At 43.5% G+C, this 23047-nt stretch overlaps 1 protein-coding gene across 1 annotated transcript in view; it reads right to left on the bottom strand.

Moving 5' to 3' along the window:
* Nucleotides 1-23047, bottom strand: part of tncb (tenascin Cb) — a 48975-nt gene that overhangs the window by 11065 nt on the left and 14863 nt on the right. Inside the window, 11 exon segments of the mRNA XM_032515754.1 lie at nt 5104-5379; nt 13024-13287; nt 13714-13803; nt 15727-15786; nt 15789-15911; nt 16205-16393; nt 16396-16452; nt 16455-16472; nt 20140-20293; nt 21768-21883; nt 21967-22230. Of these exon segments, the coding sequence (XP_032371645.1) occupies nt 5104-5379; nt 13024-13287; nt 13714-13803; nt 15727-15786; nt 15789-15911; nt 16205-16393; nt 16396-16452; nt 16455-16472; nt 20140-20293; nt 21768-21883; nt 21967-22230 (1611 nt within the window).

Consider the following 23047-nt stretch of genomic DNA (forward strand, 5'->3'; position numbering starts at 1 on the left):
ACTGGCGAGGACAGACAACAGAACACAAGGTATGTCTGTCACATCTTCCGAGACATTTACATAAATTAGTGGCTCTGCTTCAGAATTGACAGAAGACGAAGAAAAGACACACATGAATAACATGTTATTGTAGCCAAGGCAGATCCACCACTGAAAGGAACGCGTTAGGAAGTGAAAGAGAGCATGTAAGAGAGAGCGAGGTAGACAGACAAAAGGGGCCTGGGGATGCCCGGCTCACGGTGGGACCCTTCTTGGCTAACAGCGAGCCACAGTATCTCGCGTGACAGACCTGAGGAGATTAACTTGCCCCCATTTCATGGCAACACAAAAGTGAAACATGCGCCACACAACCCAAGAGTAAAGACTTACCCCGAGGGAGTACAGGGGACACACACACCCGTTCTATGTGACACAGACAACTGAGCCCCACCAAAGCACACTTTACAAAGAGCGACCCGGACACATGTGGCCAGGCAGTCAAGGACAACATTTTGGAGGACGACCGGACAGAGACAACACAATCAAAGTAGCGGAGCGAAGAGCTTAAAGAGCTGAGTAAATTTCCTGAAGGTTGTGGGGGTGGGGGTGGCGGTGGTAGACTGACATGACATTTGAAAGCCTTTCTGATAGTTTTGGGTTGAAGCTGTTTGGCTCTATGTCCAGATATTCAGCATCTTTAAATTAGAACTTCTTATTGATCCACAATGATATTAATTTAAGGTTGGGTTGCCATTCAAACCATCATGGGATACTTATTCCCTATTATGACCAAGACATTACTACATTAATAATGCATCAGCAATATAGATGCTTCATATCCAGCATATCAGACTGGCCAAGAACAATTTTCAAAAGAAGGTTGATATCAGTAAAGCCATGTTTCAGTCTACTTCTGATCCAGCAGCAGTCTGGGGCCCTGACATGAGCGGCCCATGTGGCTCCAGACTGTGCTCTCTGAACTAATCAGAAGCACTGACAGACTAACACATAGCATCGGACTCAAGGCACATAAGGCAGCCATGTACACCATCATCATTAAAACGGATTCCTTTAAAAAGATAACCATTTCTTGCAGTGTTAAGCGCCTTAGATGAATGCACAACGCTCTGTTAACAGGTTAGCAGACAAAACGTCAGGACACAGGTGTTAATGATCATGTTTTCATGCTGTTACCATTAAGACAAATGTGACAAGATAGGACATTGCTACACATTGACCACGCTGACAAGACCAGTGCAGAGTTTCAGTTCACGGCTCGGATTTCTCTTTTCTATCCCTTCACCGTGTACCTGTTCTCACCCACTCCATTACAGACTTGGAGCTTCTTCCCAAAATGAGCCCAAAGATTTCGATTTTGTACTCGGTGTCCTCGGTGAGATCTGTGATAGCTGTGCTCCACTCCTCCCCACCCAGCACCAGCTCTCTTGGTTGGCCTGGGCCCTCGGCCTGGCTGACCATTATGACAAAGGTGTCGAAGGTTTCCTCTTCAGCTGTCCAGGCCAACCTAAAGCTCTCAGAGGTGACGTCGGAGACGACGAGAGCCTGCATCTCCGGTTCGGCCTCTGAGTAACAGGGAAAAGTCAGTGGGCCTTGAAATGTGAGGAACATGGCAGCGAAACAGAGTGTATCAGGGTAAATGACAGTGTTGGTTACATAAAAAGCCACGCATCAGAACCTGAGTTTGCAGAGCGTAAAGAGTTTTACAGCAATCGGGTGAAAAACACAGAAGGATCCGGTTGTTGAGCCTTAACTGGCCGTTCAAAGCCACGGTGGTTAGTAAGATGGAAACTGATAGAGATAGAATTGTAGATAAGCAACCAATTAGTCTAACCTAGGGCTGCCACTTTTTATTCAGAAAACTACTGTTTGACCATGGGAAAAATATTTCACAACCAATTTTTTACAGTCTCCTTGAATAAGAAGATCAGAGCTGCACAGGCTGAAGCTTGGACTCCAGCAGGGCCGTTCCTGTCTGTCTAACTACTAATCATTGGCCCCTTACACTAACTGTTCTTTATAGATAATCACAAACCATCTGAGAAGTAACATGAGCATTTTTGATTTGATACCATTGATGAAAATTGTAGGGAAGTGGAGGCACCACTGATAACGGTAACAACTTTAAAAGACACTACAAAATAAGTAGGTGCGTCTCTGCTAAATATTTAGTTCTAAAAGAACTACTACCGCTCACAGAGTTAATAGCCGTCCTACTGGAGCTGAGATACCTGCTAATCAGTCACTGCAGCCCTGACCTTTCTCTCTGCTTCCTCTCCAATGGCCTGTTTACTCCTGCTTGGCTTTTACCAAATCCGAGCTTGCTAACTTGCTAACTAACCATTGGCAGGCTAGTTATTAGCTTAGTCGCTAACAGGGCAATAGTTCAATGACTCGTCTCCCATAACAGACCGCCATCTATTCCTGTTTTGTAGAACAGTTAATACTCCAACAGTGGAGTTTAAATATAAGTGCCACATAGCTAAAAGACTAAATGCAATTTCCTCCATTCTGGGCTTTGACCTGGTTCTGTTCACCCAATCAGCACTGCTAGAGGGCCTGATGTTGGTCACTTTTCCTTGAAATATGTGCAGATTTACACCGCCCACAAAATAATCCATGGCAATAAGAATGAATGGCAACAATCTCATTGGAATCCATTGATTTCACTGCAGACCTTTGCCATTTTTTCATGTTGATGTGTATGGGCCTTGTGTCTGCACCTGAAATGATTCAAATTAAACAAATTGCACAATTCTTCAAATCCATTCAAACTTAATTTTTTTGAAATAGTAACAGCCCTGGTCTGATGATCTTATTACTGTGCAATCACAGGAATTTCAAAGTAAAAAGGCTTTGTCAAACTACAGCTGCTTCTCTTAGAAAAGTGCAGTGCAGTAGCCTACAATGCAAAAGCTGGTAGTTAAGCAGTCATTAGCAGCAGCTAATAATGGCAGTGATAGCAAGAGAGGGTGTAAGACCACAGGAGTCTACAGCTGTGTCTGTAAAGAGCATGAGTCGGCCGAAGCTAATTAGCAGGAGAAACTTCCGGTAGCAGCACAGATGGATCAACGGACCAGACAAAGCTTTTAAAAGCAGCCGGGAAAGAAGTAGATATAAGTGAGCTCAGGAAAGCCAGCCCAACACCAGTGCTCATTAAAACACTAGACCAAATGCGAGGGTCTCAGGGGTCCTTGAACTAGCCTGAAACCCCTTTTTTTATTGTGAGTAAAAAGGCATGAGGCATTTGTTGCGAGAAGAAGTGGTGGAAATGAGAAGCAGAGCAGACAAATCCCAGGGAGCTGTCACTCTTCATTAGCCGCCGGGCGGCTTTAGCTGGTCAGTGGAAGAGAGGGAGGGCCACATCCATCAGCTAACATGTGCTAGCTTGCTACTGTTTCCCCCCTCGCAGCACCACCCCTTTTACCCCTCTACTCCATATCCCTTCACACCCCTAAGACCTGAGGGGACACAATCCCCGCTCACAAAAGGGAGCCTGTTATTGGAGGAGGTCTGCGCCGGCGCCAGCAAACCTGCAGAAAAGGGGGGTCTGCAAACGAAAGCCCAGAGCCGGTTCCAGTCTCGCCTGATAACTTTACAAGAGCAGCTTGTGGTGTTACGAATTACAACCGAGTGGAGCTTGTTCTGGGAGCCGTCCACATCTCTTTGTGGTTCCATCAATTTGTTGTATAAAACCCAAGTTTCCTCACTCCCTTTTCAGAGGACTTTATTTCCCCCACAACGTCTACTTCAAGTTGACCAACGATGGCCACCGTGCATCACATAATCAAATTAGTCAGCACTTGTATTCACTAGTTGGAATGTTTATGGATTAAGAGATGCTAATGAAAAATGTTAAGATGGTTTCACCAGCCATTAGCATGCAGACAATGGGCCGTGTTGAGCGCATGCCATATTCTGCGTGGCCCCAGAAGCCCCTGGCACCCTAGCACCAGAGCCCAGGGGCAGTGGCAGCATGAGAATGAAGACTTGAGGGAACTGGGGATGCATACAGAAGAGAGGCCTCACACAAAGTGACAAAAGCGCCTCAGGGTTTTTTTTTGTCCTCTGTCAGTCCTCCCATCTTTCTTCCACTTGACTGATCCTCGTCAGTGAAATGTTGAAGGATATTGTCTGAATTGATGCTGACTAAAAAAACAGAAACTGCTTGTTTTTGACGTCTAGTAATAGTTTTATAGGGTGACAGTGAGAGTGTTTTTGCTTTATTTGTGAAGGTGCTCAGAGGCCATTACAAGGCATCATTAGCAGATTTTGGTTTCACTGTTTACAGCCCACTCTTTTGGCACGTACTGTAATCCACAGCATTTTTACCATGGGTAATGACTGTGATTGGTGTGCTGGGTGGGGAGCTAGAGCACCTGTTGTGCCCCAGTTTCACAACATTCTGACGTTTTTTTATACGTTTCTGCCTTTTAACATGACAGACCAGGTGCTGCTGTAGGCTGGACTCGTCCCAACAGGCAGACTGACACCTTAAAGGTGGATCAAACGCGTCTCTGCGACTGGGCTCATACAGACTGAATGGGTTTTGTGTTGGTGAGTGTTAGCCCATTTTCCTGCATCAAAGGAAGGGATACGTGCATGATGGATGGCTGATGAGGCGGTGTTGTTAGGCGATTTGGATTGTGAACTTGGCTGAATGGATGTTAACCCAGTGAAGAATATCTTCCACCACCAAAGCTGGAAGATTCTCTTTATACAAACAGTATTGGCTCAGAAAATGGGAGCAGAGATGGACAAAACCAGCCTCCATCCCTACAAGGGTAGCAGAAACACAATTTCAGTCACAAGGATTTGTCAAATTGAGATCTCTGGGATCACAAAAACATCGCTCAGTTAATCATTTTGCTTCCAGTTGTTTCGCTGGATCATGTTTTTGAGAAAAGTCTTGAAATCCTTTAATATCTGTTATAGCCAATGAAAGTTAACTCTTTAAGACATGAAGATTGGTGTGTTTCTGTAGCACCTATTAGAGTCGATGTAATGTCAAAGTGAACCACACCAGAGCTGAATAGACAAACGACAAGTATCTTTGCTGAAGAAGAAGAATGAAGCAAAGGAAAGAGCGAGCCCCAGCGTTGATACCTGTGATGGTGTCTGCAAAGACCGGGTCTAAGAGGGCCCCCCTGAACACCCCGTACAGACTGGCCCTGTACCAGGTGGTGGAGGAGAGGCCAGAGATGGCCAGGCTGCGAGCATCGGCGGGCACTGTGTGGTTTTGCCACTCAGCGCCTGTCTCTGCATCGGTAACCTCGATCAGGAAGGCCTCCAATGCCCCGTCTTCAGCAGACCAGGACAGGAGGAAGCTGTCCCACGATACGTCGCTGACGGTGACATTGGTCACCGCAGGCTTCTCCTCCTCTGGGATATGACAAACACATCAACATAGAGTTACAGGACTGGGACAGACATACAGAATGAGGACAAAAGGTTAGACCAACACAGGTTCTTCACAGCCGATCCTGGACTCTTTTGGACTGAAACTTGTCTGGCTAGATTTACAGCAGGTTTTAAATTTTCAAAAATCCAGAATTGGCACCATATGTCAGTCTAACCTTACAACACACAAAGATACACATTCGTGGGTTCCATTCTTGCTCACACAGTGTACTAACAAATAAGGGTAGTGGATGAGCCCTTCTTGGTCATATCAGCTGCAAAATAGGGTCAGACAGGGTCAGAGCTCTCATTTGTATTCCAATCAATTCATTTTGCAGTCAAGACAAAAGGCCTTCACTTTGTCTGTAGTGGAAATAAGGGAAGGCCAGAGGGAAAACCCAGCCTCATTACCAGTGGCTGCCTATACCCATCTCCTCTGTACTACCATATAATGGGAAGACTTAAAGACAGAAAGCAGCAGGCAGACATGCTGATGCAGCTCGTGTGCATTAATGGCTGTGAATGAGCCATTAACATTTGAAGGTGCAGCGTAGCCCGACCGGTATGGCAGAAGTACGCCGTCCACTTCAGAGTTATGGGGGAGCCATGCAAAGCCCCGTGCAGCCCCCTGGAGGAGGGGGGGGGGGGGGCACTGAGTGCGCAAGCATTCATAGAGGAGAGTGGAAAGAGATGGTGCAGGTAAACATCAAGGCTGTCATTATCCTCTCCTCACTGTGTGGCAGAGTGTGGACAATAGTAGTGTGGGGGGATGGGTGTGTGTGTGTGGGGGGGGGGAGTTCCTGGCCCTAGTGTGGGGAGGATTTGAATCAACGTTGTGTTCACGGCTGCAAACTGTCCTCGTGAAGTCGCAGTAAAAAGACTTAGGTCTGTACAGCAACAATATAAACAATATATACACATGTGGTACATGCTTTATTACACGTTATCATGTAGTTGTAAGCAGATATAAGTGCATATGTAGGGGAGAGCCGGGACAGTTGAAACACTTTTTAATTAAACGTAATTAACAAAGCGGTCTTATCACACTGAAAGCTGATATTTTGTCACTAGCAACTTACACGTGTCATCTGTCAACTACAGTTGTATTTTTAGCTTTGGACAAAACCGTTCAGGAGTTATTACAGCAAAAGTGGGACGTGCGTAATGTTTCATCCGTCCCTCCTGGACGGGACGAATGAAACAGCACGCGGGGACGAATGAAACGTACAGTTTGAGCCATATAAACTTCCAACAACTTTAATATTTTACTGTATTTCATGGATGGTACTTCCAAGAGGTGTTATTATAGATAGATTGTTTTAGGACTATGCGTCTTTGTGAATGTCTGTTAATAACTAATTGCCGTCATCCTGAAGCGCGTATAAAGCGGTTATTGAAATATCATGCACTGTAGATGATTGTGCTGTTTTCATAGCTAGAACAGTAAGTTTTTCTATTTATATCATGTTTCTATTGTAGAAAATGTCATTTCACTAGGTTTCGACACGGGTTATACCACTGGACATCCAAATAACGCGCCCCAACCCGTCCGTCTCCATAGGATAACATGGGAAAAATCGACCCCCCCTACCTGGTGGGCTCAAATATATTTTCATCTTTCTAAAACTGCTTTTCCATGTCTCACCTCCATAAATAATTGTACGAACACAGATATTTGTGCATTTACTTAAAATCCATGGAGTTCCAGGCAGGTCGGGGACGGTTGAAACAGCTGTTTCAACTGTCCCGACATAGATATATGATATTATCGCCTGTTTTGCTTCTCATGTAAACAAGCATGAAATATGAAAGTCTGGGATTGTGGAGAACACTAACTGGTCTACTGAATAAGCATGCAGTCAAACCTTTAAATGAAAAACCCTCGTTAATAATCGAAAAAATGTGACCGCCAATGAAGTTTACTTTTGACCATCAAAACGCGTTTATCGGCTGTAACTCCGTGATGAAAGGAAATAACAGGAAGATATTTGGCTGATAGAAGGAGGTTAACACGCTCTATGTTCAGACCTAAAGAAGTCTGTCTATCATCATTGCACTCGGAGAAAACTGGAATGTTTCATCCGTCCCGCGTTTCAATCGTCCCGGCTCTCCCCTACTGTATTTGTCTTCTCCTGTGCACACCCATAAGTGAAAGCTGCTGCAAAGAACAACACAGGAAAACATTGTCTTCATGTGTGAAGTTATATTTGCTCACACATACTGTAAATTCATAAAGACTTAAAAACAACCACATTATACTGTGTTATAAACCATGTATTTCATGTTTTTTTTCCATATAAATGCTAAATAGAGTCATTAGCCTTAAGACAAAAAACTATTTTGCTGAAAGGATTTTAAGAAGTTCTACGCTGTACATTGGGGAAAGTAAAGGCAAGGCCTTTATTTGACAGGTCAGCTGAAGACAAGAAAGCGTAGAGAGGGGGGCACGACAAGCAGCAAAGGGCCGCAGGTTGGAGTCTAACCCGGGCCCGCTGCATTGAGAAGTAACCCTCTATATGTAGGCGCCCAAGGGAAACATTATTGTTAAAAAGCCAGTTGAAATCATTTTTAGCTGGCTAAAAGCAAGCTAGCTTACCAATGCCTATACCAAGGCAGTATATCCTTTTAACCCAGTTAACCCAGACTACACAACCACTTAAGCAGAGGTATGTAGCCATGTTGATATGTTCTGGTTTTGTTGGCCCGAGGCCTTTGCCCCAGTACAATGGAGGTGAATGGAATTCCATTTGTGGTGCTGACATTACAAAATGACTTGGCGAAAAAAGGTCAACAGCAACCTTTCTTACCAGAAACATGCTGTCACAAATGTTCCTACAAACTTTCTCTTCAGTAGAACGTAGTTGTCCCTCATATCGGACTATACAAATCCTCACTCAGCGGGGAGGAGGAAATAGGGCAGAGAGGACAATACATACACGTACACACCTGGACACGTTAACACTTATTGTCTTCTACACAATAGTCTTGCTAAAACGGATGCTGGAAATTTCAATTTCCTCGCGGGAGTCATCCCAAAAGGATTATTAAAGAGAAGTCTAAGTCTAAGTCTAGTTTCACTAAAAAGTTCTATCATTCAGAGTAAAGGGCTATCTTCTGTTACTGGAAAGAGACGCTGCTGTTTGCATTTTTCATTGCTGTGAGCACCACAAACATAATGTGATCCTTCTCCATTTGACTGAGTTGAAGGCAGTAACGTCAGAGGCAGCCTTGGCTTGACACCACCAAGGCTCGTTTCAGAGTTTTGAGTAAACCAACCCTTTAAGCCCAGCTTCACATGCAGATGAAGATGTGTGTCGTGACTATATCAAATGTTCTCCTGAGATATCACATTCTCATGCTGATATCTGCCATTTGATACACACTCATTCATATCATATTCCATTACTACACGTGTGTTTGTCTTCTCTAACACAGGCGAAGTTGGTGCCTCACAGATCACGTCGCGGCATGCAAGACAATGATCTGGCTTTTACATGCTCTATCTTCTCTGTCTTTCTCCACAGAGTATCAGCTGTCAAAGCATCATCTAATAAAGTAAGACATCCATCGGCCGACACTGGTGATCAAACACATGGAAACATATTGAAGACTTTCTGCAAAGCTGATAGCAGTTTAAAGGAGAATTCCGGTCTGTTCCAATATGTAGCTCTTTTGTTTGTACATTTGAAGGTCTGTCAGTAGAGAGAAAAACTAAACCAATCGGTGCTGTCTACACCGTGTTGTCCTCCTGCAAGCGTTAGCACCCAACAGGCTCAAGCAGGGCAAGTTATAAACCTGTTTTTAGCCTCTAAACATGTTCAAAATATCATTAAAAGTGCCTCCCCATATGAAGGGATTCCTTTTGAGTGAAGACAGTGAATCTGACTGCTGTAGATGTGACAGAAATGCATGAAAGTTGTTCTAAATCAGCTGCGTTTAGTTCCTGTGTTAAGGGGCAGTTAAAGAGCTTAGGGATCGTCTACAAAACTACAACACAGAAAAGAGATGAAACTAAAATATGTAAGCTATCAATTTAATGATTTAATAAGGTAATGTTGCCAAACTTACCTCAATTATAACTTGTATCCTGCTACTACAGCACTAACTTTAAAAAAATAATCATATGCTTATTTTTGAAAATATGTTTGTATCTCTTTTCAGTGTTGTAGTTTGTAGACGGTCCCTATGCAGTCCTTGCAGCATCAACACAGGAACTACACAGAGCTGAATTAGCATTTCTGTCACATCTACAGCTGTCAGATTCACTGTGTTCACTCAGATGGAATCACTTCACATGGGGAGGCACTTTTAATGACATTTTGAACATGTTAAGAGACTAAAAACATGTTTAAAACTTGCCCTGTTTAAGCTTGTTGGGTGCTAACTCTAGCGGGAGGATAACATGGTGTAGACAGCACCTATTCGTTTTTGTCTCTACTGACAGACCGGAATCAACCGGAATTCTCCTTTAAGGACAAGAGCAGTCAAGCATATTCGCCCAATTTCTTCACTGGCAAAAATATGGGCACTGGATGTTAGGACTAGTACTGAAGTACTGAAGGGTGCTACAATCAGTCATCATGTCATATATTTATCATATATTAATTTTAATGGTCTTAAAACAATGTATACTGTATAGTTTAAAATTACCAGAGGATAATGTATTGTGAATTGTCAACTGTTTACTTTTATTGACAGGAAACGTTCAACGTTCTACTTCCTGTTAGAAACACACCTTAAACAGCTTAGAGCTTAACAAATAAGCCGTATTTCCAAATAAATTACAAAAACTGTCATCGTTAATTTACACAAACGTCAAGTGCAGAGCAAAGAAAACAAAATCACATATCTTGGGATGTCAAGATAAAAAAGTATTTTAGGCTTGTCCTCCTGCTGTACTGGACTGAAAATAGAAGCCATGACACAACAGTCCCACATGTGTAGAGAATCTATCACTAATTGTTTAGCTTTTTGTCCTAGCTCAAAATCTAAAAAATGTCCTTTCAATCACTGCAGACATTTTTTCAGTATTAGTGACAATTTTTCTAAAATCTGATTGGCTGATCTGATCAGCCTTTATGGAACTATTATTATTAACTATTTAAAGCCTTTATCGGCCAATAACTATCTGTGACCAACCAATTGGAGCACCCTTACTGAAGCCGTTGTCATGCCCACCTCTGCTGTTCCTCAAGCACAACTCTTCAGTCAGCTGATTACTGTAAATTATGATGATTATGATTTTTGTGTCTTTATTTCCAAATTAGAATTACATCGGTTTTCTTTTTTTTATTCTGTATTTTTACGGCATGGAAGCACATTTTGGCTTGGTATTGATTCTCAGCAGGTCACTTAACAGCTTTTCTTTCTGTGATTGGCAGGCACAACCCAAACCCCTCCCCTCTTCTTCCCCCCCTCCTGTAAAGCGAGTACGATCGGTGTTTGTGCTACGTGTCTGGAGACGATAAAGGCTGCAGATTGGCCGGGCTGTGGATTAGAGGGCTGCTGATTTTGGAGACAATGTTTTAACAGGAGTCCCAGCATGTGGCCTTTTATCTGACAGAGCCGCAGTTCATCGTGGTCAAATAGCACAAACCAGAGGGGAGCGGGGCTCACGCCAATAATTATCACATGAATGAACATTGTGCGGGCTGCACATATGTCCACACACACACATACACGCACGCACGCACGCACACACACACACACACACACACACACAGGTCTGTATTCTGTTCTTCTTGGCAGCGAGCAATCCAAAAAATGCAACAAAAGAGAGTTATTCTGAAGCTCACCAAGTTTTCCCTCATGCAATATCGATTTTTGCCTTTTGCCGTGCATTTAATGGGCACTTGTTGCATAACTGGAAGATTTACTTGTGAAATGTTTGGCTTGGAGGCAGCCTGACCGCACCACGAGAAATGTGCCGCGATCCCCCCATTTGTCTTTTCTTGGTTTGGTTTAAAAAAAATATATATATATCCCACATGCTGTATAACTGAACCTGAGGGTTGTGGGGGGACTTACATTGAGATGCTAACAATGAATTCAATTCATTGCCTCAGTTTGGCTATAGTAGTGAAGGACAAAAATGCAATGCACCTATGGTTATTCTCTAAGCTCATGGAAACAGAGGAGCCTCTGTCTGTCGGTGGATACTAAATACCTCAGCCGAGCTACTTCTCCAGTCAAAGGCTCTGCTTGGTTTTCAGAGGTCAGCTCAGCATTAGGATACTAAAAAGCTCCCTTTCTTCCTTGTGGAGTTTGGCCATGCAGATCATTTAGTTTTTATCTGCCCAGATTTTGAGATATTTTGACATGGCTGTCAGGATTGCAAAGAGTGGTGGAGGCTTGGCCAAGATAAGCAACTCCAGGGTACAGGAGTGATGTTGTCTGAGTGCAGGATCTGACCATGTCTTGGAGGAAGGAAAGACCAGTTCCTTTCACCGCTTTTAAGACGGACAGAGGCAGAATTCCATACTAGCTCAAACATCCCATAGGTTTGATTTTTGATGGCTGTATAAAGTTGCGTTAGACAACAGATCCAACAGACAGGAAGCAGCATGAATTCATTTGCAGTTTCTGAAAAGCTGAAAAACATTAAGTCCAATATTAAATCTTCTGCTAGCTCTGTGCTGGTCAACCAGCTGGCTCTTTAACTGTTGTCTGACTGTGTACTGTTTGGAGCTGGACAGGTAGAGAACATTGGGTTTATCATCGCCTATTGCTGAAAAATCTGGCTGCTGTGGCTGGAAACAAGACTGAAATCAAACAATAAAGGAGTGGGTCGTAGAACTGAAACAAATTTAGCTGACAGGTATTAAAATAGAGCTGAGGGGAACTGATCAATCTCAGTGGGTTCGTCACTCTGAGTGACCCTGTCCATATCATACATAGTCATGTGTCCCATATAGTAAAGACATATGTGCAACAGCTGCCCTGAGACGCTCTGAGACAAGCCAGGCCAATCACAACCAGTTATTTAAATGAGGCCTGTTGAGTGCCGATGAGGCGTTTTTGGAAACAGCCAAGATGACGGCGCTAACAGGTAGGTGTTGAGCAAACTGGGCAGAACAATCAGCTGCATTTGGCTTTTCTGGACCAGAAAGAGGTGTTGTACCTCTGACAGGATTTGTCTCTGCAGCTGTCCTCGGTTAACATTTGTCCACCCGCTTTGTGCTGAGTCCTTCCCCCCTAATGTGCTGTGATTGGACCAGGCGCACCTGGTCACTGGTCGCTCACATTACATCACATGGTGATAAACCATTGATTATGCTGCCTGGAAATGGAAAATAAAGTGAGAGGTTCCAGACCTCTGGGGTAACTGGTGTGACTGGTCTTGGTGTGACATGCTGCAGGACAGTGTTTCTGAAATAATCTGATATGTTTTTAGTTTGGATTAATCAGCTCTTTAAAATTGTGCCCAAAAGTAGCTATTGTTAGAAATGGTGCCTGTGTAATGATATAGAGTAAAGTATCTGAAACGTCAGCGTATTAATGTTGTAATAACTGCCAAGATCAACCTCCAGACATCTGGGTCATAAAAACCTCCCCTGTCCCCCACTGTGTCCTCCTACACATGTCAGACACTGTGAGGTCAATCACTAGCGCTGAGTCAGTGCTGACCTGTTGGTGCTGAGATGGTGCTGGCTGCACTAGTTCTGCGGCCCCTCTCGGCGATGATGCTGATGGTGTACAGCATGCCAGGTGTAAGGCCCCTAATAGTGTGGGACTCCGAGCTGCCTGGGACAACCTCCTCAGCTCGGTGGCCGTCAGCAGACACGTAAACCAGTCTGAAGGAGTCCAGCTTGGCCAGCGGGCGTGTCCACTCCAGCATCATGGTCGTCTCCGTCACATCCGCAACACGCAGGTTTTTGGGAGCATCCAGGGCTGGTCAGGGAGACAGAGGACAGGCTGTCAAGGAAGGGTTAATATTTGATACTAGGACCAAACTTGACATTTTGTTCAGATGAGTCTTATGAAGTGCACTGATGTGATGATTTGATGTTTGACTGGATTTTTAGGCACAATGTGCATTATTGAAGTTAGAAAGATGCAAGTTTGCCAAAGTTTAGAATTATTCACCTTGAGCAAAAAATGACTTTTATGGGCTTCGTGAATTGAATTCATAAAATGATAAACACAGACAGCTGATGTGTGCACAGCTACAGTACACAATCAACACAAACGGTCGAGAGAATGACTGTCTGAACAAATATGAGCACACAAGAAACTGAAGGAAAAGGAAATAATAATTAGCATTAGCATATAATATTGACAAGAGAAAAAAGCAGAACAGAAGTGAAAGCATGTTACCAGTGACTGCGTTGGTGGTTGTCGGCAGACTCTCCCGCTCATCTGTCACTGCGGTAACACCCATCCCGTACTCGGTGCCCGGTCTCAGGCCTGCACAACAGGGCAAAGTCAAAGCACTGGGATCCACAAATTAAAAGCAATGTCATGTTTTGTTTGTACAAATCCACTGAGGTGTCACCCAATGAACGATTGGGGAGGCTCTGTAGTCAAGTGGCCAGCTGTTTTGGCTAATGGCTCCAATGCCTATGGCGAGCACAAAACGCTCTCATGTGGCTTGGTTGAACAATAGATTTCAGCCTAATTGCATTTCACAGTAAGCCTGTGCTCACATCAGTCTTGTATTTGCATTGATGGATCTATAGGGCCCTTGTCGCGGAGCAGAAACACTACTTGCTATGATACAGCGGGCTCTGGAGCCCCTTTGGTCCCTACAATTAAGCCCCATCTCGGCCTGATCGCCTCTTATTCCTTTATTAACTCCCACAGAGGTCATCGCACACACAGTCTTGCAGCATGAAATTACACCTAATGGCCAGGAAACTCATTACCAATAAAATCACGAGCGTGAAGGCAATTACAGATAATAACTGTGTGAAAGAAGTGAGAGGCTGAGGTGTGTGTGGACCGGAGTGGGACGTCAGCTGAATGGACAGAGTGCTTCATTTCCACGGGATGGGCCTCCCAAGGACAAAGAATTGGGCCAGACAAAGACACTATTAGCCCCTTTTTGGAAGCTTTTTTGTTTCTCATGGTGTCTAAGCCTGCCATAGTGCAGCACACAGTGCAGAAACAAACACATCCACCTCAAAGCATGGCTTTCTACTGTCAGCGGTGCAGACCGATGAAAACGCGCCCGCTTCTCTTGTTTGAGCAAGTGAAACAAGCGGCAGTGTTAGTCCATTTACAATCTGAATGACAACCTCCCCCCCGGGTCCTTTTCTAATAAAGTGAGCCTTTTGTATGCGGGCAAACATGTCACCACACAAAACAACGCCAACCCATTTTGAAATGAGCAGACTAAAAATAACATTGACCAATAAACACTTGTTTAAGAGAATAAAGGTTTCACACTGTAGCATTTCTTTCCCACCGAGGCTTTTCAGCTGGGTCATTTAAAGGCAAAGTGGTATGAGAAGAGTGAATATGCTGTCACAGCGCAGGATTTTTTACTGCAGCTGCTATCAGAAATATCAAAAACCAATCATACTCCTCCAACCCCTCAACTGTGAAACATGTCTGCCCGCTGCCACTGCTTCAGTGTGGCTCATGCTAATGAAATGTGATGAGATCATATCAAATGTCGTCTGAATAGAGGTTCAGTTCTTTGGTCTGCATTATAGACATTAGCATCGCCCCAACTGGCAACCCAGCAGTTGTTTAGAGGGCCTCTGGGTTGACTGTTCTGCCCAAAGACACTTCCACTGAAAAACTGAGCTTATATGAAGACTAAAGTGGAAGAATGGAATGATTGTGGGATCCTGACACTAAGCAAATGATATGTCCAACATTACTTTGGTAGCAAGCATTTTTTCACTAAGTTAAATATCCAAAGTTGTAGCCTAACTAAATGTCTGTAAGTTAGGCTAACACACGTCACGTTGGCCATATTTGAGCTTTTAAATCTTAAGTTCTGGGCTCTTTACATGAATGTCAAGGGACAGTGGAGAGTTGTTTCCCCATCTGATGGGGCTGGGACTTAATCTTGATCTGTCTCTATACAGTATACACTCGGCAGCCACTTTATTAGGTACAGCTGTACAATCTGATGTGCAACACCATAGAGCTCTCTTCAATGACATGCTAACTGAGCATGTTGAAGGAGCTGTTGTACAATATATTCGACTACTACCCTGTTTTCATACATACTCCCAATATGACACAGTCCAGTACAACACCATCACTAACTACAATCTCAATGCTAAACCTACTTGACAGAGTTAACAAAAACAGCCACTATAAATGTGTGTGTGTGTGTGTGTGTGTGTGTGCGCGTGCATGTCTGGGCTCTAGTACCTGTGATCTTGGCCCGGGTGGTGTCCTTGGGTCCCGGGGGGAAAAGCAGCTCTCCGTGCTCCCCCCTGACAGCGGTCCGTACTTGATGCGGTAGTTGTCCACCGGAGCCTGGCTGTTCTTCCACTCCAGGGTGATGCTCTCGTCCGTCAGCTCCACTGTCTGCAGGTCTCTGGGGGCGTCCAGATCTTCAACACAGTAAGGGACTTTAGAATGATGCAACCAAAAAAAAATCAACAACAGTTTTTCCTACTGTTGCCCACACCTTCAACAGTTTCCCTTTAGAAGCCAAGACATTGGAGGGCCTCATCATGCTATACTTGGGAGGACATTTTGCCCTTTAGGCATACACCCCAGCAGGATATCTTCCCTCGTAAACATTCAGCCATTTTTGTGTGTGGTCCAACCCCCCCCCCCCAGTGAACAGCTGAAGGTAGAAGGTTCAGGAATCCATCTTTTAACAGCGTTATTTCAGTCTCACCTGTGAGGAAAGACTCATAGATGGGAGCGCTGGTCCGTTCTCCCCTCCGAGCCGACAGCGACACCTCGTACTGGGTGTCGGGGGTAAGGCCCCCCAGGTGGTACTGTGTGTCGGTGGAGGACAGCTCCACCAGCTTGCGTTCAGCGGGGTTGGAGATGGGCCCGTAGGAGACGCTGACCCCGTCCACCTCGCCACGGGTTGGAACCAAGTCACCAGCGCTGTGGTGTCTGTCACGTCACGCACGTCACCTGGCTGGGGGCATCAATCACTGGGGATGGGGGGGGGGGGGATTACACAGATGATGAAATATTGTTGCAATTGAATCTTTGGCATACAAAATGTATGTACATAATAAATACAAATTAACACTCAGCCCGCATTTACATGAACTTCATCGTAATATTACACTGTTACAAAGAAATATGTATAACAAGTATCACCTTTAAGTCCATCTTAAATACACACAGGATGGTGTAAGACGGGTTTACATAGTGCACGTCTGCAATGATGAACAGATTAAAAACATTTTCCTAAAGAACTCATACCATTTACATGAGTCATACACTATGTTGCACAATATTGAAGCTACATTGAAGTTACACCAAGTGAAGCCGACTCAATGGCTGCAGGGTCCCCAAGTCTCTGAATGCTCTCCTTGTGTAATGTCCCAAATAACATGTCTTCTAAAGATGCATTGTTAATGCATCTTTAACGTAATAAGCAGTCTGCTAACAGAACGTGAGGTGACATTTAGCAGAAGTTTCTAAAGGAAACGCAAAGATGTGTGTCTGCTTGTGTCTCAGTTTGATTTCTTCCAGCTAGAATGTGTGTTTCAGCAAAAGACATTGTTCATCATGTTTTATTGGGGTGCCGTGGCCTTGTTGTAGCCATTGATTAATTGAAGCCTGACCATAGACCATGAAGCTACTTCAGGAAACACATAGATGGTTGGTGTGGGGAGGACTCATATGTGCATGGATACAATACAGTGAGACGGCCCTCTTGCATTTATGAGGTTATTCAGCCTATTTACCGATCAAATCCCTGCACCATGAAGGGCGCCTTTTCAGCGGCGCTGAAATTGATTTGTCTCATGTAAGCAACTTTAGGAAAGTCAACCTTCTGCGCAGGGCTGATAAAGTGAAGAATCTGCATATGAGCTTAACACAGATTTGTCTTCAGAGGTCGCGGCGTGTATGTCGTTCGGGTGTCATGATACCATTCTCCTGGGAGGCCGTCATCCCTCTGAGACTGACTGCTTGACTGACTGGTGCCTCCCACTCATGGTGGGTTGGGTGGGAGGGTCAGGGGGAGGGGGAGGGGGAGGGGAGACCGGAGTGACTCGCTTCACACAATTAGCCCCTCAGCATGCAAATCCCACAGTACGCACCCGCAAGCTGGTGTAATGGGAGACATTAAGAGAGCCTGAGTGACACAGAGAACTCTGAACCTCATAATCCAAGTAGTGCAGACACGTGCACACACGTGTGTGCACGAGCATGCATTAACAGTGTATCAGAAACACTCATCCCCTTTGACTTTTTCTTGCATTGGGTTTGTTCAAAATCCATCATTGTGGAAAAAATGTCCAAATCATTTTTCACAAACACACAATGGCATACACTTTACACATAGTGCTGCCACCATGACAAAAAAAATTAGCTTTTTTTTCAGAATCTCTCATATTTATTGATTTCCTTTCCACGTTACAAAAGATGATCATGATCAAATTTTCTTTCTAATACAAAATGATTTGGGTCACGTCATCTTGTTATCAGATAACTTTGGACAATTGGTGTTAAAAAGTAAATTAGACAAGAGACGCCTCCATGGAGACATGCCGCCAACGGTTTGACATTTTGGGAAATATACTTTTTCTCTTTGTTGCTGAGAGTTAAATCAAAGCACTCTCATATTTGTCTGTTTGATTTGAAGCTGAAGGCAGGAGGGGGTTAGCTTAGCGTAGCTTAGCTTAGCACAAAGAGAGGAAACAGGGAAACAGCTGGCCTGGATCAAACCCCACAACCAGCACCTCGGAAGCTAATCAACATGTTTTTTGTTCATTTATAGTTCTTTCTTTGTGCGTATAAAAAATAAAGAAATACACAATAACACAATAAGTGGGATGAAAACCCCTGAGGGCTTGTAAATGGAACCTATCTAACAATAATCACAAGCTGCCAATTTATAATAATATACACAACGAACAACAAATACTAAGAATAAAATACACGGAAGAAAAATAAATAAAAAGGGATTGGATTAAATGAGTTCATACTTCTTGCTACTCCTTTTCAGGCATTTCTATGCTGGATACTGCATTATGTGTTATCGATAATGCTTTTCATTTCATTGTGCTTGGTTGCGATCTGATTTCTACATTTTTGTGTTTCTGTTCTATTTCATTTTGATGTCTGAAATATTTCTTCAATCATTTCTTGTGCGCTACTTATACAAATAAGGGATTTGAACAACAGAGGCATTGTCAATAAAACTTCCTTTTTTCTCTGGTTCCACCGTCGATCTCACTGTAGATAAACCACCTGAATGTGCTCTTGCTGTAATTTACCAGCCCAGCTCTCTGCTGAGTGTATATGCAAAGCCTATGAAAGGCCTCTAATGGCCTTTCCATGCAGTCTTCTGTTTATCCTGGCATTGCGCAGACCATTTTCACACCATAAATAAGCAAAGAAGTGGCCTGACACACTGCTAGATGGAGCTGTCATTTATTAAACTCTGAATGTGGTGAACATGGCTGTGCCTGTTGAATCTGCTTTGTTGAAACAGAAGTCTCCCAGGGGTAGTAGCCACTAACACTTGCTTTTAAAAGAAAATACTAAATTCCTTGTTTTAACCCACCCCCAAGTCAACCCCTACAAGAGCTAAACATAGCGTGGTGGTTGGTGGTCGATCTGGCAGGTGAAGTCACAAACGTAACCCTGTGTTCTCTTTTAACATTGATCCCCAGCTCTGAGCTCCTCAGGCTGTTACAAGCCACTGAGCTTTATAGCCTCATGAAGCAATGGAGATATCTCAGAAATTGGCATTAAACTGGAAATCCATATCAATTTCTACTACCCCCCTAAATTGCAACAATAAAATGAAATCTAATGAGCTGATCACATGTCGGACCGTTTTTAATACTCTGTTGGAGGCTGCGAGATGGATTACCTAGATATGAAACACAATGAAATTATGCAAGGTATGAAGGTGACAACCTGTTTTTGCATTTTACTTTGACAGCTCTAAGTGAGAATTTATTCAACAATAACTTCTTTTTCTGGAAAATCAAGCAATCTGAAGCACTGGGTGGGAGTTTAGACGATTGATCCTGTAAATGTGTTTTAAATACAATGGTTAGAGTCAATACAAAGAAATCAAGATTAAAATGATTTGATGCAGCCTGTCTCTTTAATTTTTAGTATTGGTATTCAATTTTTACTTGTCTTTATCAATCCACTCCATCAATGTTTCTTTGTTATAAGTGTCATGAAGAGCAAATGCATCAGCACTGATATTAATTCAGATATTAATTCAACTCTCTACTGCATATGTTGCCCCAAGGGACAGGAAGTGGTTTTTAACTTAATAAATATTAGTTGTTTTTTAATGTGATAGCTGATGACATGTCTCTAAATCTTTAAGTAAAGCTACAACTATGTGCATAAGTCTCATATTGGGTTAGTTCGGTTTAAAGATATTTTTTACATTATCACATCACCACCATTGGTTTGTGGATTGTCATTTTGAAGCCCTAAGTTTGCATTTTGGCCTTCACCATCTTGTTATTTTGTTTTTTGATACAGCAATTTTTTTATTAAAGCCAAGCACAAAAACATGTTTGGAATATATCAACTTCTTGAATTTCCTTTGTTTCCCACCCTTCTACTGTGCAAACAAAAGAGTGATAAGCCAGTGTGAATGTGGACACTCACTTGTGATTACGTTCTGGGAGGAAGGCGGTCCACGCTTGTTGTTCTTCACCACCTCCAGCTTGACCTCGTACTCCTGGCCAGGGCCCAGGCCCGACTGCTCAAAGGTGGTCTCTGGACGGCCGAGGGAGTTGAGAATCTCACCATCTTCCTCTTTCTGCCAGCACCAGAAAAAAAAAAAAAAGTCATCAACCACTACAAAGACTAGTCCTGGCATAATGTGTGGAATGGGAGGAAAAAACCCAAATCATACATAATGGCGCTCTGGGTGGCGTTTGGACTTGAGTGTTGACAGGGGACATGGTTTAATAGACTGTGGCTTTGAGTCGATCCCAGTAGTTCTGCTTGGGAAAGTTTCTATGAGCACTAGGGTTGGGTATGGTTTGGGGTTTTCAGATACCGGTGCTATAGCAATACTTCTAAAATGGTGACGTGCCTAATCGGTGCCTGAACCAATAATTTTTTAAAAAGTTTAAAAAAGAACAAAAAAAAGAAGGGTACTGAACAACAATTGGCGTCATTAAAGAATGGCTTCTTTATTGCTAAGGCCATATGGTCAAAATTAAAGATTAATAATGCTGTAATAACTATAACTTATAACAATAACTTATTTTACCAGTAAATTGCTGTTGAACGACAAAAACAACCACCAGATGGGAAAAGGGTATTTTACAATAACTTTGAATGCACCACGAGACTACCAGTTTTAAGTGAACGCAAAAGCTGCGTTGTTTGATTCAAACCGACTGTTTTGTCTTGGTGTTGGAGTGTTCCTCTACAGGGAAATGTAGTCCCAGTTTAATTGATATAATGTCAGCGTTTTAACTAGGGTCTTTAATCCAGATGCTAGCTAAAGGTAGGCTAAAGGTAGGCTAACGTTACCTGCTGTCCAGTGTAGTGTAAAGTCAGGCACCGAAATAAGGCACCAACATTTTCCTTCTTATTCTGTCTCATTACCACTGTTTGAGCCGGCACCAGCGCCCTAATGGCACCGTGTTTCAGTACCCAACCCTATTAATTTTCCTTGCTTTGGCTGAACAATAAAGTTTATTCTATCTTGTTCTACTGAGGCTAATACATTTCCCTCAGAAGTTGGTGGAGACCAAAAAAGAGCTAAAACCGAGAAATAATATTGAACTGGCACATTGAGGTCACCAGGCGCTAGACTCCAATTAGTCTCATGACAATGTTGCTCCACATTTGGTTGATGTGTAAACAGGTAATATTTTGCCAAAACATCAGTTATATCAACTTTAAAGGGGTGGGAATATGTCATGCACATGCCCTTTTAAGCTTGGCACCGCATTTTGGTACCCAGCACTCAAAAAAGAAAATAAGGCGTTACACAAAGTAATGTTGGCTCTGTGCTCTTTGGTCATTGGAGCTGTCAGGAAATGCTAACAGATTTAACTGCAGAGTTTTTGCATGCGGCCTCGGCTCCATATTCCACATGTATGAGTTTAAGGCCATTACTGAATTTGAAGCCATGGGGGTGAAGTGGTTCGTATATGGTTTCTACCAGAGGAAAATGTGCATAATGATAGAGGCTGTGGTACAGTAGACTCTAGAGTTTAACCACCTCCTAGAATACAGAAGCTTCTTTAACTTACAGTATTGGGTAACAGACTCACTGTGTTTCTGAATATGAGGTTCCAGCCATCGAAAGAAATGTCCAACGGGTCCCACTGCACTTCCACTGACGTCTCCCGCACAGACTTAAACTTAAGTCCCTCAGGCTCGGGCAGATCTGGGAGGCATAGAACAAAATTCTGACTACACTTCATCTAGATATATACACTGCATTTTGTGCCACAGAGGATGTTGACATACGTGTAGCCACCCTAGCGCTGACTGGAAGACTCCTCTTGTTGTTTAGCACAGCAAAGACGCTGATCAGGTACTCCACGCCAGGCTCAAGCTCCCGAATAGTGGTCATCTTCTGGTCCCCAGGCACCCGCATGTCCAGCTCCAGACCTCCAGGGGCCGTTGGCACGTAGGTGATCAGGTACTCAGTCACACGCATCTCATTTTCCCAGGACACGTCCACCGTCTCTGGGGTGACCTCCACCACTGTCAGGTCCTTGGGAGGTGAGACTTTGGAGAGACACTGGAAATCATTGATCTGTAGGGTTGTTAAATATTTGGAACACATCTGTCTGTCAATGTCTGTGTCTAATTTCAAGCAGTTTGAATGTTGTGGAGCTCTGTTTAATATGAAAGTAGTCAGTTAGGGTTACAGACCCACAGAGAATCCTGCAGGGGCCCTCAGCTCTACAGAAGGTTTTTTGTGCCTCTTTTAGCTAATTGTTACTTTTTTACAATGTTTTAGCTGTGGTAGCTGCAGCAACAAAAAAGACTATACACTACCTGCCAGCAGCAAACAGCAGACAGACACAGTTGGAGAGCAGCTGGAGAACATAGTGGAGCGTTTTGCAGCTGACCACATGCCCTCCACCCCTCAGGGCGATGAATCAACCTGGCCCAAGAAAGAGATCTACAAGGGTTCTTTTATCCAAAATGCAATTAAACTACAGTGAGTATTATAGTGTATTGCTGTACACATGGATATGATCCATGTCTTTGTACATGAAAACTTATATTATTCTATGTTGTTTTGTGCTGATATTATTTCCTCTTGGGAGACAAAGAAATGTCTGCTTGGAAATAATATTATTCATTTAGTCACCAGCGCTAGACTATATTTCCTCGGACATGTTGGTGGACCAATTGGAGAGTGTAAACTAGGAATATTGGAACTCGGTACATTGAAGGGTCACAGGCGCTAGATCCATTTGGTCTCTGACAATGTTGCTCCAATTTGCTGGATGTAAATGTATATTTTGCAAAACTAGTTATGTCAATAAAGGGTGGAGAATTGTCACAGCATGCCATTTTAAGCTAGTTGTAAGGT

The sequence above is a fragment of the Etheostoma spectabile genome, chromosome 5, assembly GCF_008692095.1.
Source record: "Etheostoma spectabile isolate EspeVRDwgs_2016 chromosome 5, UIUC_Espe_1.0, whole genome shotgun sequence".
Lineage (NCBI taxonomy): Eukaryota > Metazoa > Chordata > Actinopteri > Perciformes > Percidae > Etheostoma > Etheostoma spectabile.